This window comes from Cetorhinus maximus, chromosome 13 (assembly GCF_964194155.1).
Source record: "Cetorhinus maximus chromosome 13, sCetMax3.hap1.1, whole genome shotgun sequence".
NCBI classification, from domain to species: domain Eukaryota; kingdom Metazoa; phylum Chordata; class Chondrichthyes; order Lamniformes; family Cetorhinidae; genus Cetorhinus; species Cetorhinus maximus.
Window position 1 is genome coordinate 17,737,992 of NC_135891.1, and position 15,441 is coordinate 17,753,432.

A 15,441-nucleotide genomic window follows, 5' to 3' on the forward strand; every position below is an offset into this window, starting at 1 on the left:
CCCACTCCATGGCTCAGTCCCCACAATCCTACAAATTTTTCTCTTCAGGTATATTTCCAGTTCCCGTTTGTCAGATTGAATCTGCTTCTATCACCCTTCCCTTACCATAGAGCCCATGGAAGGTGACATGTGAAATTCCGGCAAAATGGTTCTCCCAATTTTCTGCTGTTTCTCAGGGGCTCTAGCTATCTTCTACCAACGTTACATCAGGGGATTGAGAAAAGGCTGCAGACATTCTATATCGGACTTGCTACGGATCACATATGCAAAGATGTTTTATTGCAATTGTGTAGGACCTTGGCGAGACCACATCTGGAATACTGCATACAGACTTGGCCCCCTAACCCAAGCAAGGATATACTAGCTAGGAGGGAGTGTAACGAAGGTTCACTAGATGAATTCCTAGGAGATTGTCCTATGAGGAGAGATGGAGTAGATTTTCGCCTATATACTCTGGAATGTAGAAGAATGAGAGATCTCTTTGAAACATATAGAATTCTTAAGGGGCTCGATAGTGTAGAAGCTGGAAGAATTGTTTTCCCCTTGCTGGGGAGGCTAGAACTAAGTGTCACAGTCTCAGAATAAGTGGTTAGCCATTTAGGGCTGAGATGAGGAGAAATTTCTTTACTCAAAGGGTTGTGGATCTTTGGAATTCTCTACCCCAGACAGCTGTGGATGCTCAGTCACTGAGTATATTCCAGGTAGAGGTTGATTCGTTTTTGGATACTAAGGGATTAAGGGATATGGAGAAAATGTGGGAAGGTGGAATTGAGATAGATCAGCATGATTATATTGAATGGTGGAGTAGGCTTGAAGTGTTGAATGGCCTACTCCTGCTCCTACTTCCTATGTCCTTAGTCAATACTAGCATGAGATGCTAGAGGGTTGCTGGCCTATGTATTCCAATACATGTCAGCATTTTTGGCAGAGATTAGGTTCTTTCCTGCCTGTTTGCTAGAAAGCAGGCCAGTTGAGATTAGGAATTCACCATGTGGAACACTACATCCCAGAGCTCCTTCACATAACGCTCAAAAAATATCAGGATGGACCTTTAAATGCAGAAAAGTTACTTAAACATATTTTAGGTACGTTTTCCTCCCATTTTCCCTAATGATAATATACCCCATAGGTGTTAAAATTGTAGAAACAATCGTTTCAGGTGTCAGTTCTGAACATCCCTGGCACTGGTTTAACTTAAATTTTAAAAAACGGGGCCTTACGTCTGCAGTTAGGGAATCCATAGTAGCCAGTAGCACAACGGGAGCAGTCGCGGCCTATCACATTGGGTCGACAATTGCACTGGCCTCCAAAGGGGTCACAGGATGTGCTTGTAGCACCCACTTCATGACACATGCAAGGCAGGGCACCGTTATTGTAGAATGCAGAGAGCGACACCGCAGAGTCTTTGCAGAATTTTGAGGCTGTGGTGGGGCTACAAGAAATTCAGACATTTACAAACAAAGCAAAAACTCTTTCCATTCTCAGCTGAAGCCCACCAGTTTGAAGGCAGCTAGGAATATTATAAATAAACTTTCTTCTCTGCATCAAACTCAAAATTCAACTCTTTTTTAAGCCTCAAATTTTAATACATTTCCAAACTGATTGTGAGGAAACAAATGACATATTTTGGATGAAACATCAATGTTATTTAATTTCTTAAGCTGCAGCAACAAAGCCTTGAAGGCAAAACGTCCCTTTAGGGTTTTATGCAGCAAAGCAATGGACTGAGTGACACAGAATTTAGAAGAGAGATGGACTGAGCAGTGCAGGATCCAGTAGGGAGGATGATAGAAAACAGAGGAGATAGATGGACGAAAGGGTGAAGTCGCAAGTTGAAGAGGTTTAGAGAGGGAAATTCAGAGGATGGGGCCAAGATGATTAAGAATCCTGCCAGCAATCGAAGAACACTGACCAATATGATAGCACAGTGGTTATGGAACTGGACCAGTAATCCAGATGCCTGGACTAATAGCCCAGAGGCATGCGTTCAAATCCCACCACGGGGAATTTAACTTTGGTTAATTAATTAAATCTGGAATAAAAATCTAGCATTAGTCAGGTGACCATGAAGCTCCCGGATTGTTGTAGCTGCTTCACTAATGTCCTTTAGGGAAGGAAATCTGCCATCCTTATTGGGTCTGGCCTATATGCGACTGCAGACAGCAATGTGATTAATTCTTAACTACCTTCTGAAATGGCCTAGCATTTGCATCCAAGATGGCAGCTCATCACCACCTTCTTAAGGGGCAATTAGGGATGGACAATAAATGCTGGCCTAAAGTGCTGGGAAAAAGAGGAGCTTAGAAACAGAAAACTGAAGAACATGGGCAGTGACATCGGTTTGCGGAGGTGATGTGAAGCAAGGCCATATAGCAAGTTGTTAGATGATAATAATTCTCTTTTGAATTTGGTTCATCAGCATATAAAGAACCAGTGGAAATCAGTGAAAAGATGTGCTGGGTGAGTGAGACTTGCTATTGAAAAGATATGGGTGGCAGAGTTTTGGACAACTTGTTTATACCATGGGGAAAGTTTGAGAGGTTAGCAGGGGGGACGTTTCAAGCTTGAATTTTCGGATAAGAGTATGAATTAGTGTGTCAGGAGTAGCAAGGACAAGACAGATGAAAATGTCAGGCAATGTTGCAGAGACAGAAGCTGTCTTGGTGATGGACAGCATGTCAGTTTGAAGTTCAGCTCAGGCACAAAACTGATGTTGCACAGGGTTTGTTTTAGCCTCACTGGGCAACTGGGAATGTCGCCCACAGGAAGGGTATGAAATTTTTTGGCAGGAATTGAAAGGCATTTATACAACTTCTTATGATACATTTTGGTAACATTACTAAGCTTGTCTGAACTGCCATGACTGTTGTTACACAGGCACTCACTTTTTACACAGTAAGATCCCAAAATCAGTATGAACCACCAAAGTCAGAGTCGCTCAGGCACTTAAGGAGGCCACTCAGCCCATTGAGTCCAAATTGGTTCTCTGTAGAGCAATCCAGTCAGTCCCATTCGCCCGCGAGTTACTTCCCTCAAATGCCCATCCAATTTCCTTTTGAAATCATTGATCATCTCTGCTTCCACCACCCCTTTCAGCGCTGAGTACCAGGTCATTGCCACTCACTGTGTAAAAAAGTTCTTCACACATCCCCATGCACCTCTTGCCCAAAACCTTGAAATTTGTGTCCCCGAGTCCTTGTATCATTGGCTAATGGGAACAGCTTTTCCTCATAAGACCATAAGTCATGGGAGCAGAAATTAGGTCATTCGGCCCATCAAGTCTGCTCCGCCATTCAATCATGGCTGATAAGTTTCTCAACCCCATTATCCCGCCTTCTCCCCGTAACCTTTGATCCCCTTACCAATCAAGAACCTATCTATCTACGTCTTAAATACACTCAACGACCTGGCCTCCACAGCCTTCTGTGGCAATGAATTCCATAGATTCACCATTCTCCGGCTAAAGAAGTTTCTCCTCATCTCTGTCCTAAAAGGTCTTCCCTTTACTCTGAGGCTGTGCCCTCGGGTCCTAGTCTCTCCTACTAATGGCAACATCGTCCCCACGTCCACTCTATCCAGGCCTTTCAGTATTCTGTAAGTTTCAATCAGATCCCCCCTCATCCTTCTAAACTCCATCGAGTATAGACCCAGAGTCCTCAAATGTTCCTCATATGTTAAGCCTTTCATTCCTGGGATCGTTCTCGTGAACCTCCTCTGGACCCTCTCCAGGGCCAGCACATCCTTCCTGATATACGGGGGCCATAATTGCTCACAATATTCTAAATGTGGTCTGACCAGAGCCTTATAAAGCCTCAGCAGCACATCCCTGCTTTTATATTCTAGTCCTCTTGAAATAAATGCCAACATTGCATTTGCCTTCCTAACTACCGACTCAACCTGCAAGTTAACCTTAAGAGAATCCTGGACTAGGACTCCCAAGTCCCTTTGCACTCCAGATTTCTGAATTCTCTCCCCATTTAGAAAATAGTCTATGCCTCTATTCTTCCTACCAAAGTGCATGACCTCACACTTCCCCATGTTGTATTCCATCTGCCACTTCTTTGCCCATTCTCCTAACCTGTCCAAATCCTTCTGCAGCCTCCCCGCCTCCTCAATACTATTTGTCCCTCCACCTATCTTTGTATCATCTGCAAACTTAGCCAGGATGCCCTCAGTTCCTTCACCTAGATCATTAATGTATAAAGTGAAAAGTTGTGGTCCCAACACTGACCCCTGCGGAACTCCACTAGTCACCGACCGCCATCCTGAGAAGGACCCCTTTATCCCCACTCTCTGCCTCCTGCCAGACAGACAATCTTCTATCCATACTAGTACCTTGCCTCTAATACCATGGGCTCTTATCTTACTGAGCAACCTCCTGTGTGGCACCTTGTCAAAGGCCTTCTGGAAGTCCAAGCAGATAACATCCATTGGCTCTCCTTTGTCTAACCTACTCGTTACCTCCTCAGAGAATTCTAACAGATTTGTCAGGCATGACCTCCCCTTGATGAAACCATGCTGACTTTGCCCTATTTTATCATGCACCTTATCTAAACCTGATAGAACACAGCATAGAAGGTGGTCAGACCTATTATGTTTGTGTGGCTCTTTGATAAGAGTTTTATGAGAGAGGATGAGATGAACTTGATTTGTATTTAATTTGGGAGGGATGTTGACCAGGGCGTTGGGAGAAACACTCTGCTCTTCTTCAGCACTCCTAATAATACACCAGACCCCTCTTGTACTTGCCCAGATTACATGCTCAAGTCCTGGGCCAATTTTCCAGCCGCAGAGGTGAGACTGCACCGAGTCTGCCAAGGTGAAGCAGGACTTAATCTAAATACAGCTTATTCAGATTGTTTATTCTGTTACATAAAAATAAATTATTGAAGGACAACATAAAGGATCAGGAGGAGCCTTGGAGGTACAAATGCTGCTTCTCCATGAAATGTAATAATTTTTGAAGCAAGAACTTACTTGATATAGAAACTATTTCCTCCACAGGTACTGATGAAATCATAAGACTTGTCTAAAGGTTCTTCGACAAGGTAGTTTGAATTGTAGCTGGCCTCTGGCACTATCAAAAAGTAGTCCTGGAAAGGACAAAGGTTTACAGGTTGGAAAAGAACCAAGTGAATTCAGCATTTACTGGGTTAAATAACTGGATCACAGCAAGTGATCAGGAAGGCATATGGAATGTTGTCATTTATTGTAAAGGGAATGGAACATAAAAGTAGGTATGTTTTGCCACAGTTGTACAGGGTATTGATGAGACCACATATAACCTACTGTGTACAGTTTTGGTCTCCTTATTTAAGAAAGGACATAACTGTATTAGAAGTAGTCCAGGGAATTTTCACTCAGACTCATTGGATGAAGGGGTTGTCTTATGAGAAAAGATTGGACAAGTTGGGCCTGCATCCATTGGGGTTTAGAAGAATGGGAGGTGACTTGATTGAAACATATAAAGATCCCGAGGGGACTTGACTGGGTGGTTCCTGAAAGGAAGTTTCCCCTTATTGGAGAGACTAGAACTAGGTGACACAGTTAAAAAATAAGGGCAAGGATTTTCCCCTCGGCGATTTGGGGGCGGGGCCCGGTCGCCGAGGGGAAAATGACGCGGGATGACATCGGGAGGAATCCCCGACGTCATCCTGGTCCCTTTAAATTTTTAGGAAGGCGGGCGGACAGCGAAATCAGCTGTCTGCCCGCCGACCTGTCAATGGCCAATTGAGGCCATTGACAGGCTAGTTAAAGTACTTAAAGACCTGCCCGGCCAACCTTAAGGCTGGCGGGCAGGCCAGGAGCCCCAGCGGGCTTCTGATTATTCATGAAGCTTCATCCACTGGCGGGATGAAGTTTCATGTCCGTTTTGTACAAACAAAATAAAGTTTATGTGTTCTTTATTAACATGTCCCATCTCGTGTGACATTGTCACATGAGGGGGACATGTTAATAATTTTTTAATGTTTCTATTTTTAAAGTTTTTACCACAGTCAGTAATCTTCCTGAGACAGGACTTTGCCTCGGGGAGCAGTGTGCTCTTTCACGCAAATGCACAAAAGAGCGCACTTTGACAGTTGGGGATTCCCTCCCCCCCCGCACAGGAAGCACATAGCGCTTCCTGTCGGGGATGCCGCTGGGTGGGCCTTAATTGGCCTGCCCACTCCTCGTTTCAGTGGCGGGGGTCAGCTGCCCGCCCTTTGCCAAGCTGGTGGGGCCCGCCCACCATCCAAGGGCAAGATTCTGCCCAAGGAATTTCCCATTTAAGACTGAGATGAGAAGAATTTTTTCCTCTCAGAGGGGCTTTAGTCTGAGTAGTGGAGGTAGGGTCATTGAATATTTTTAAGGCTGAATTAGACAGATTCTTGATTGACAAGGGAGTCAAAAGGTATAGGGCCACAATCATATCAGCCATGTTCTAATCAAATGGCGGAGCAGGTTTGAGCAGCCAAATGGCCTAGTCCTGCTCCTAATTCATATGTTCGAATTGTAAGCTTTGTAATGGTTCTTCAATTTTGTGCTCAGCAGAATGAAGAATTTCAGGCACCAAAAGTAATTATCACGGGGCTGAATTTCTTCTGACAGATTCTCACCATAACTCCAGTGAAATGACTCGGAAAGAGGACAGAACCGAGAAATGCTGAAATTTAATCTAAGGTTTACCGCCGGGCCTTATAAGGGATCAAGGCTCCACTCAACCTTTACAAAGCCAAGATGTAGGGGAAAAAATACAAGTGACTCTCTGCAGTGGGTGTTCGTACTTTCATTGCACATACGGGACCCGATAAGAGTTGTAAGGCCAGGATGTCGAGCCAGATGAAACATAGTGACCTCCAAGAGGGCTCTACTGAGGGGTCGCGGTGGGGGATCCAGACCAGAAAAGCAGCCGAGACCCCCCCCAAGGAACAGAACAACCTATTTGGTGGCGAGGGGGAAGGGGTTTAGTGGGAGGGAAAAGCACAGAGTTTTCTGCTGGGTGAACAGTCAATCTCTGGATGGCAACCGGGCACCAGTTTTGTGAGCAGCACGAGGCCAACAGTTGCCAGAGACATGCCCACCGTGACAGGGATACCCACTAACCTCACGCAAGTCTTGCAGTGGAAGGGACTAACAGACACAATCCCAGTGTAACTTCCAGGATTGTGGCCGATAGATTTTCAGGCCTCATTTGTTTTTTTTGGGCTCTAGTTATCCTTGCCCTTCCTTCACAGGAACTTAAGCAACCAGCAAAAATCAGCCAGTGGGATATGTAATTGCAGTGGGACCAGATGTCAGTGATTCCTCCCCCCAGAAACATCCTGACTGAACCCTGTCCCAGAGAAGTTTCGATTCCAAAGGCCTACAGCTGTGAGACTTGAACTCTCAAACTCTTGGCCAAGAGGGCAATATTCTTTGCGAGAATTCAGTTTTAACACTTTAAACTATTTCCTGTGCACTTTGGAAAAGGATAATTTTACAAGAACCGGCTGGTCATACATTCCTACCCAGAATGCCCTGGGTTTTATTTTTAATTGTGCTGTAATGTCATTACCTACCAACCACAGAGTTTTGCCGTCAGGCACACGAATGATAATAGACACATCATTGTCAGTTATATCCAGGACGATCTTATTTTCAGAAAGGACTGAACTACGGCAACCGTACCCATGAGGACAGAAGGAAGCATTGACATGACCTGGAAGAAAATGAAAAAAAAACACAAGATGGTGGTTAGGTTATAAGAGTCCTTTAAGGAAACATAACCTTTGAACCTGAGTTGGTTAAAGTTACAATGACACATGTACAAGGAACAAAGCTAGATCCTTTTTCTAATTTGTTCCTGAGATGTAGGCAACACTGCAACGGCAAATTTTGTTGGCCCTCCTTAATTGCTGAGGGCATTTAAGGGTCAACCACACAGTGCAAGAATGGAGTCACATGCAGTTTAGGTGAAGCAGGCTTAAGGATGGCGAGCTCCCTTTGCTGGGTGGGGTTTTCATGACAAAGTGGAAGCTTTCATGGTTACTTTCCTGTTGCCAGCCTGCAGATTAACAGCATTGCTGAATTCAGTTTCAGAACTTGCCTTGGTGTGACTTGAACTCTCAATCTCTTGGTAAGCTACTCCAGTATCATAACCATGGAGCTATTGTGCATTAGGGTGGAAGGGATTGTGTGCTAGAATAGAAACGAGTTGAGAAGTATGATAGCAGTCTTGAAGAAAAATTGTCGATAGTTACTTCAAACTTGCAACTAAACTGGATATAAATATACTAATAGCCATTGGTTAGGAATAAGTTGCTACAGATCAGCTATTGCACTGTATTTGTGCTTACGCAATGGGCAGTATAATCTATGCCCTATTTCAACTCTGTGGTCCAAGTCACTCTCATGAGTATCTGACTGGCTCTGTTGCCAAAACCCTTCAAGTCCGGAAACACCATTCAAAGTAAAGTCAGCTTCATTGCATGTCAGCAGGAGATAAACATAGATTCATCTTCCAAATCGCAAGTTTCCTTCAGCAGTTTCAGTTAATCGGTTCTAGTTGCACATCCTGCTCAACGTATTTTTGGAAATTTTTGAAACCAGTCTTGGTGGTGGCCGAATTAAACAGATCCATCTCATTTACGTCAGGACTGCTGCCAAGTGCATAAGACCCAAATATTGGGCACCATTGGCACTGGCATCCCTCTTGGGCCACCTTTAAAGCAGCTGGTGATTTCATTTTGATGGGTTTCTACCATCATTATAGCCACCTTGGTTCTTAATTTAAGGTGGTACTAAATTTTGAAGGAATTCCATGCAATATTTCAGGAACTGAAAATTCATCCTGAATTTTCATCCTCGAGGCGGGTAGCGGGACTCAGAAAATTTCCTAGCTTAGTCTGCCCACCTCGAGGGAAAGTGCCCATGATAGGATCTTCACTGCTGGGCGCCGGGTGCAGGCTGGAGTTGGGCCAGCTGACCCAGGAAAAAGTTCGGAGGCAGTTGCAGGGGTTGCCTGGTGCGGAGGCAAGCAATTGGATGCGGTGGAACTTCGCACCAGTTATAATAAAAACAGAGAGGCCCTCCAGCCCTCACCCCAAAACACTTCCTATGCCCCACAGCCACCCTCCTGGCCCCTCATGCCCATGCCAAGGTATACTCCCCACCTGCCTCCTACGGCTCCTCATGCCTCATGTTAAAGTATGCCTTCCAAACAACCTCTATTGCTCCAGATGCCAAGGTATGGAACTTTGATGCCTATTCACCCATATACACTGTAGAACCAATGAACCCTATAGTGACTGTAGGATGTGTAAAAAAAAAAGCTTTTAAAAAATAATAGCTAACTTTTCAATTTCTTAAAAAACACTCCTTTTTACTACAGCCCAATAAAAGTGTCAATAATCCAGACCCTTCAATGATCAATAGCAGAAACTGCAAGCACTTGAATCCTTTATCTTGTGTAAATCAACACTGTGCAATTAACAGCAAAGATCAGAGAGCCAAAGCTGTCAAGTAATGTTTTCCCTGGGGCTCAGGCTGATGGATTTCTGGCTGTCAGCTAAGCCTCATTAGCATAAGCTCTCATGAGCTGAGAGCTCAGACATCAATTAGAGTATTAAAACACCAGTCAACTTATCACCTGCCTTAATAAATGTTACATAATCTGATAAAACGGAATCTGCAATGACCTGATCCAGTGAAACTACAGATTATCAGTAAATATAAATCAAATACAGAAAATAGACATTACAGTTACTGCAGTTGATACCTGTAGTTCACTCTGATTACCTTGCCAAATCCGTCCTCCATTAATTAGCACCTCTGCAGGGTAGGTCGGGTGCTCCGGTTGATAGAAGTGGATCACAAAGGCGTATTGCCCCAAAGTTGGAATGCGGCCACTGAAGGTGGCAACCGTCTGTAAAAGCACAAAATTACATACTTCTGGAGCTGCTTTTTTAAATATAATTCACGAGTGTCATGCTCCAAAATCCTTCAGAAGACAAGCTAGCATGCAGCAGAAAGCTATCTCTACCTTTCAAATAAATTTGAGCACAAGAATTCAATCCTTCGCTGCTTCCCTGAATTTCCCCCCTTCTCGATTCTGCTGGGATATGGTTCTGCTCACTAGTGCCTCTCCTAAATAGTTTGTTCCTCATTGGGAGCTAAACATAGAGGGGAAGGATTTTAACACAATGCAGGTCAGGCTAGAAAGGGGTGTTTAAATTGTTAAAAAAAAAGACTGAAGTCAGATCCCAACCTTGCACACTTCCAGTTTAACCAGGGCAAAGTTGGAGGTCAGGCAAGTATCCTGCTCTTGTGAGCCGGGTCAGTAATTTAAATATGTTAATGAGGCTGTGTGCCTCAGATTTCAGCAATCATTTCGATCTTAATGACACCAGGCTTGATTTTACAGGACTGGGGAAACTCGGCAGCTGAAAGGACATGAGAATGGCTGAGCCCAGCAGCTAAGTGTTTTTGTAGCAGTGCTTGAGGGCCAAGAGAAACAGAGTGCTCCCCCATTCCCCAATTAGAGCCCCCAAATAATTTGCCATGATTGGCCTTTTCCCACAATCCATTGTCCCCCCCCTCCCCCCTTTCCTCTGTGATCTCCCAGCCAATCCACAGTCTCCTTTCATGCTACTCTGCCCCACCCAATTCCCAGCTGCAACTCATTCCCACCTAATGAGCAGCCGGCCTCTCAACATGGCTGGTTGTTGTCAAAGGGGGAAAAAATAATCAAATGAAGTCCATGTTTCTCATGCATCTGGGTTTCTTGATTGTTCCAAGTCTGCCTCGTCCATCTGCAAATATTGTGGCAGGAGTATTAACAGGCAATTTCTACATAGCAGCACTGCTGCAGCGTTAGATCCTATCATCACGGAAGTCCATGCACTTGCAGCATAGATCACTGGTTAGCTGTCAGGAGAAGGGGCCATGGCTGATTCCTAATCAGGGGTAGTAATCCCAGTAGAAATATTCCAACTGCTGGTTCATTTGCCATTAGCTAGCTGAGCAAATGCCATGCGTCAAGTCTAGGATGATCCTGGAGTGTCTACCTTAGTGCCACATCACACACAGTGCATCTAACCGCACACAAATTTAAATGGGCTTCTCCTCCTCTCTGCTGCCCTGATGCTCAGCAAGTTCAATCAACGAGTCATCGCATAGATCAGGAAAATCCCAGTTTTGATTCCCAGTCTGTGTCAGCTTATTTCCACTGGGAGGACGGTAGGAGTGCTACAATTAAGCTCAGTGTCAGGAAGAGGAAAATTGTCCAGGGATCCAGCTCCTGACAAGCTCGCCAGAAACCTCAGGTGGGAGTCCATGTGTGTGGACATTGAGTGAGAACAAGGTTTGGCTGTGAAGCCTCTTGGGCTGTTCGATTACTATCAAGTGCCCTATTTGGCAATGGTCCATTTGTGCACAGTACCAGATGGTAACTGGAACCGATTTGATTTGTATTTCAACATAGATTCAACACATTCAAGTGAAAGCAGATGAGAAAAATGGATGAGGGAACATAAACTAAGTGAAACATCTGGCTGTGTCCAAATTTCTATGTTCACCGATATATCAACAACATTTCTACATCATAAAATAATTTATTAGATGCAGTTGCATAGCCTGGAGTCATAATGATCGATATAAATGGAAGCTGTTCCCTTTTCTTTTCTTCAATTGGAGGCATGTTTTGTTGCTTTATTTCCTGGCTAAAATCCCTCTAAATTGCTAAGTATAGGAAGAAAAGCCATTATTACAACAAAGTAACAGCCTGGAGCCAACAACTGCTTATTGGAGTATAACATACTGAATGTATATAGGATTTTAAAAATGGCTCTATGCTTCAACATGCTGTGATTCTATGGCTGGGTATTCAAATTAAATCATGTGGCTAGGAGTGTCACCTACTCTATGCCAACTTAATAATTACCAAATTGTCCCAACATTCAAACTGAATTCTGACAACATGTTGTACAGCTTGAGAGTCTGAATGTTTAACGCCAAACTTATTTTCATCCTTCTATGTAATACTTGCTAGCCTAGCGGCTATAAACAGATGGTACATTTACCTGAGGGGACCGAAGTAAGATCAAATCAGCTGTCTCCACAATGGTAGGTGGTTGAATGGGAGGCTGTTGTGGTCGGCCAAGGGCTCTGGGTGGATAAAGGTGCAGCAGTGTCGAAGGAGAGGATATTTCACCTTCTGTCAGCACTATGGACTGTGAAGGCTTCTGAAACCTGGATGATGCACAGGAACTACTGCAAGACAGACAACAAAGAAACAAATATTAGACATCAATTCAAGCCATACTTTCAATGTCTGTAGATGGTACAAAGCTCGGAAATGTAGCCAAAAACTAGGAAGATCGTAACAGAGGACATTGACTGGTGAAATGGCAGAGACATTGCTGTATTATGATGCTGTTTGCTGCCACTGTATATCATATTATGGGTTCTTTAGATGTCTTAATGAGGAGATCTTGAGACTTGTATGTTTAAACATGAACCATTTATTGGTAGTCTAACTCTTCACAGATCCCAGGTTACAGTCCTGCATGGTGCTGCTCTATGCAGGTAGGCTGCTTACTTAGTGTTTTACTAGACTGTTTGCCCAGAGTCTATTACCATGTGACTCTATACATCATACCATGGTAGTGCTATTCTCCGGTCCTACTTAAACCCTTGCTCTGCCAAGCATCCTTGCGTTACAGTGGCATGCAGGCACAGAACACAACAGACATAATAGATTAAATTAACACAGTGAAGCATGAAGTGATCCATTTTGGTGGGAAGAATGACCCGAGGAAATATGAACTATGTGGTTCAATGTTAAAGGAGATGCAGGAACAGAGATTGGAGGGTGCATATTCACCAATTATTGAAGATAGCAGGATGCAAGTTGAGAAAGATTTAAAAAGCATATAAAATCTTTGGCCTTATTAATAGAAATACATGGAATGAAAGGGACAGTGGCAGCATGGATAAGAACTTGGCAGAGTGATAGGAAACAGAGCAGTGGCAAACGGTTTTTAATTCAATTAGAGGACACCCCATGGGTCTTGGTCTAAATTAATGACCTAGATTTGGGTGTTCAGGGCACAATTTCATATTTTGCAGAGGACACAAACAGTATTCTGAACAGTGAGGAGGATAGAGACAGACTTCGAGAGAATATAGACAGGCTGGTTGGAAGGGCAAACATGCGGCAGATGGAAGTTCATGTGGGGAAATGTGAGGTGATACATTTTGATAGCAAGAATGAGGAAAAGCAATATAAAAAGAGTACAATTCTAAAGGAAATGCAGAAACAGAGTGCTGGGGGCATATGCGCACAAATCATTGAAGATGGCAGGGCTGTTTGAGAAAATGGTTAAAAAGACACAGAATCTTGGAATTTATGAAAGTGGCATTGAGTTCAAAAAACAGGAGTTATGATGAACATTTAGAAAACAATAGTTCAATTTCAACTGGAGTATTGTGTCCAATTCTGGGCACTGCACTTCAGGAAGGATGTGAAGGCTTTAGAGGGATTGCAGAGAAGAATTATGAGAATGGTTCCGAGAATGCCGGACATCAATTATGTGGATAGATTGGAGAAGCTGGGGCTGTGCTCCTTGGAGAAGTGAAATTTGGGAGGAGATTTGATGGAGATATTCAAAATCAGGAGGGGTCTGGACAAGAGTGGACAGGGAGAAACTGTTCCCATTGGTGGGAGGATCAAGAACCAAAGGACACTGATGTAAGGCAACTGGCAAAAAACAGTGGTGGCATGAGGAAAAACTGTTTTTTTTTTAAATATACAGTGTGTGGTTAAGTTCTGGAATTCACTGTTCCAACGTGGTGGAGGCAGATTTAATCATAGCTTTCAAAAGGGAATTGGATAAGCACCAAAAGAGAAAAAAAACATTGCATGCTCTGGGGAAATGGTGAGGGAGTGGGACTACTTGAATTACTCTTGCACAGCAAGTACTGGTGAATGGCCTCCTATTGTACTGTAACCATTCTATGATTCTTTAATGCAGAATAAAATGACAAAGTTTGTTAGAGGTGTTCAAAATTATGCAGAGTTCTGTTTGAGAAAATAGGGAAAAACTGTTCCCTGTAGCAAAATGGTCAGTAACCAGAGGACACGAATTGGTTCTTTTGCAAATCACCTTCAGAAGTGACATGAGAATATAACTCTTCCCCCTCCTCCCCCACAGTGATTTATGGTGATTTGAAATTCACTGCCTGAAAGGGTTGTGAAAGCAGATTCAATAGTAAATTAAAGACAGAATTTGTTAAATATGTGAAGGATAAACATTTACAGGACTATGAAGACACCACAGGGAAGTTGGATTAATTGGATAGAATTGCCAAAGAACTGGTACTGACACAATGGGCAGAATGGCCTCCTTCTGTGCTGTATCACTCTATGATTCTAATCTACGGCCTCAGCCATTTCCAGACCTCTTCATGTCTATGGGGATCATATGTAACAATTTCTTGGAAAGAATAGGGGAAAGTTTTTAGGAAGTTATATTTAGCCATTTACTTCTTCTTGGAGGTTTATATTCTGTTCATCTTCATGCTCATTTTTAAAACTTTATTTAGTGCTCTGGTTATTTGGGTAGAAGTTCAACTGAACAAAGTCAAAGATATGGAGATTTAAAGAGGTATTAAATAAACCAGTTTTCATCAGCATCTAGTACTGGATACTTCAATATCATGTGTGTTAACAGGAGTGGTAATTCTCAACAGTCATTTCCACATGACTATAAATAAACCTGAATCAGCGTTGAATGCAGGATGTATTATAAGGATGCATGTGTTAACAAAATATATAATTTTATTATAAACTCGTGAAGCCCCAGCTTGCAAATGCCCCAATGTTCTCAGATTACTGTTACATTAAATTACATTGATGGAGAGTTGCTTCCAAAACATGCCAAAAGAGGCAGCTGTATTTAAGGATCACTCAGCAATTAGAGATTAAGGCATCTGCTGATAATTAAGTTAAGTGTTCATAATGGCTGTTCTGTACCAGCACAGGCAGGCTAGACCACCTGAACTCTTTCTACGCTGTAATTTTTTTTTTTTAAACAGGATTGAACTTGTTTTATTTATTCATTGGATGTGGGTGTCGCTGGCTAGGCCAGCATTTATTAACTTAGGGGGAAGTTAAGAGTCAACCACATTGCTGTGGATCTGGAGTCACACGTAGACCAGGATGAAAGATTTCCTTCCCTAAAGGACATTAGTAAACCAGGTGGGTTTTTACAACAAATCAGCAATGGTTTCACGGTCATTGTAAAACTTTTAATCAGGTTTTTATTGAATTCAAATTCCACCATGGTGGGATTCGAACCCCAGAGCATTACACTGGGTCTCTGGATCACTAGTCCAGCGGCAATACCACAATGCCACCACCTCCCCGTGTGCAGATTCTCCCAGTTGTCTGCCATAACTTCGGTGGAGAAATCCTAGAGAGAC

The 15,441-nt window shown here is 43.3% G+C and overlaps 1 protein-coding gene across 3 annotated transcripts in view; it reads right to left on the reverse strand.

Annotated features, from left to right (window-relative positions):
* Positions 1-15,441, reverse strand: part of lama5 (laminin, alpha 5) — a 266,062-nt gene that overhangs the window by 76,551 nt on the left and 174,070 nt on the right. For all 3 annotated transcript variants that reach the window (XM_078555045.1, XM_078555046.1, XM_078555044.1), the window contains exons 30-34: positions 12,039-12,228; positions 9,757-9,883; positions 7,539-7,678; positions 4,978-5,093; positions 1,221-1,432 (exon numbers count right to left, since the gene is read on the reverse strand). In XM_078555045.1, coding sequence (XP_078411171.1) covers positions 1,221-1,432; positions 4,978-5,093; positions 7,539-7,678; positions 9,757-9,883; positions 12,039-12,228 — 785 coding nt within the window. The remainder of the gene's footprint in view (positions 1-1,220; positions 1,433-4,977; positions 5,094-7,538; positions 7,679-9,756; positions 9,884-12,038; positions 12,229-15,441) is intronic.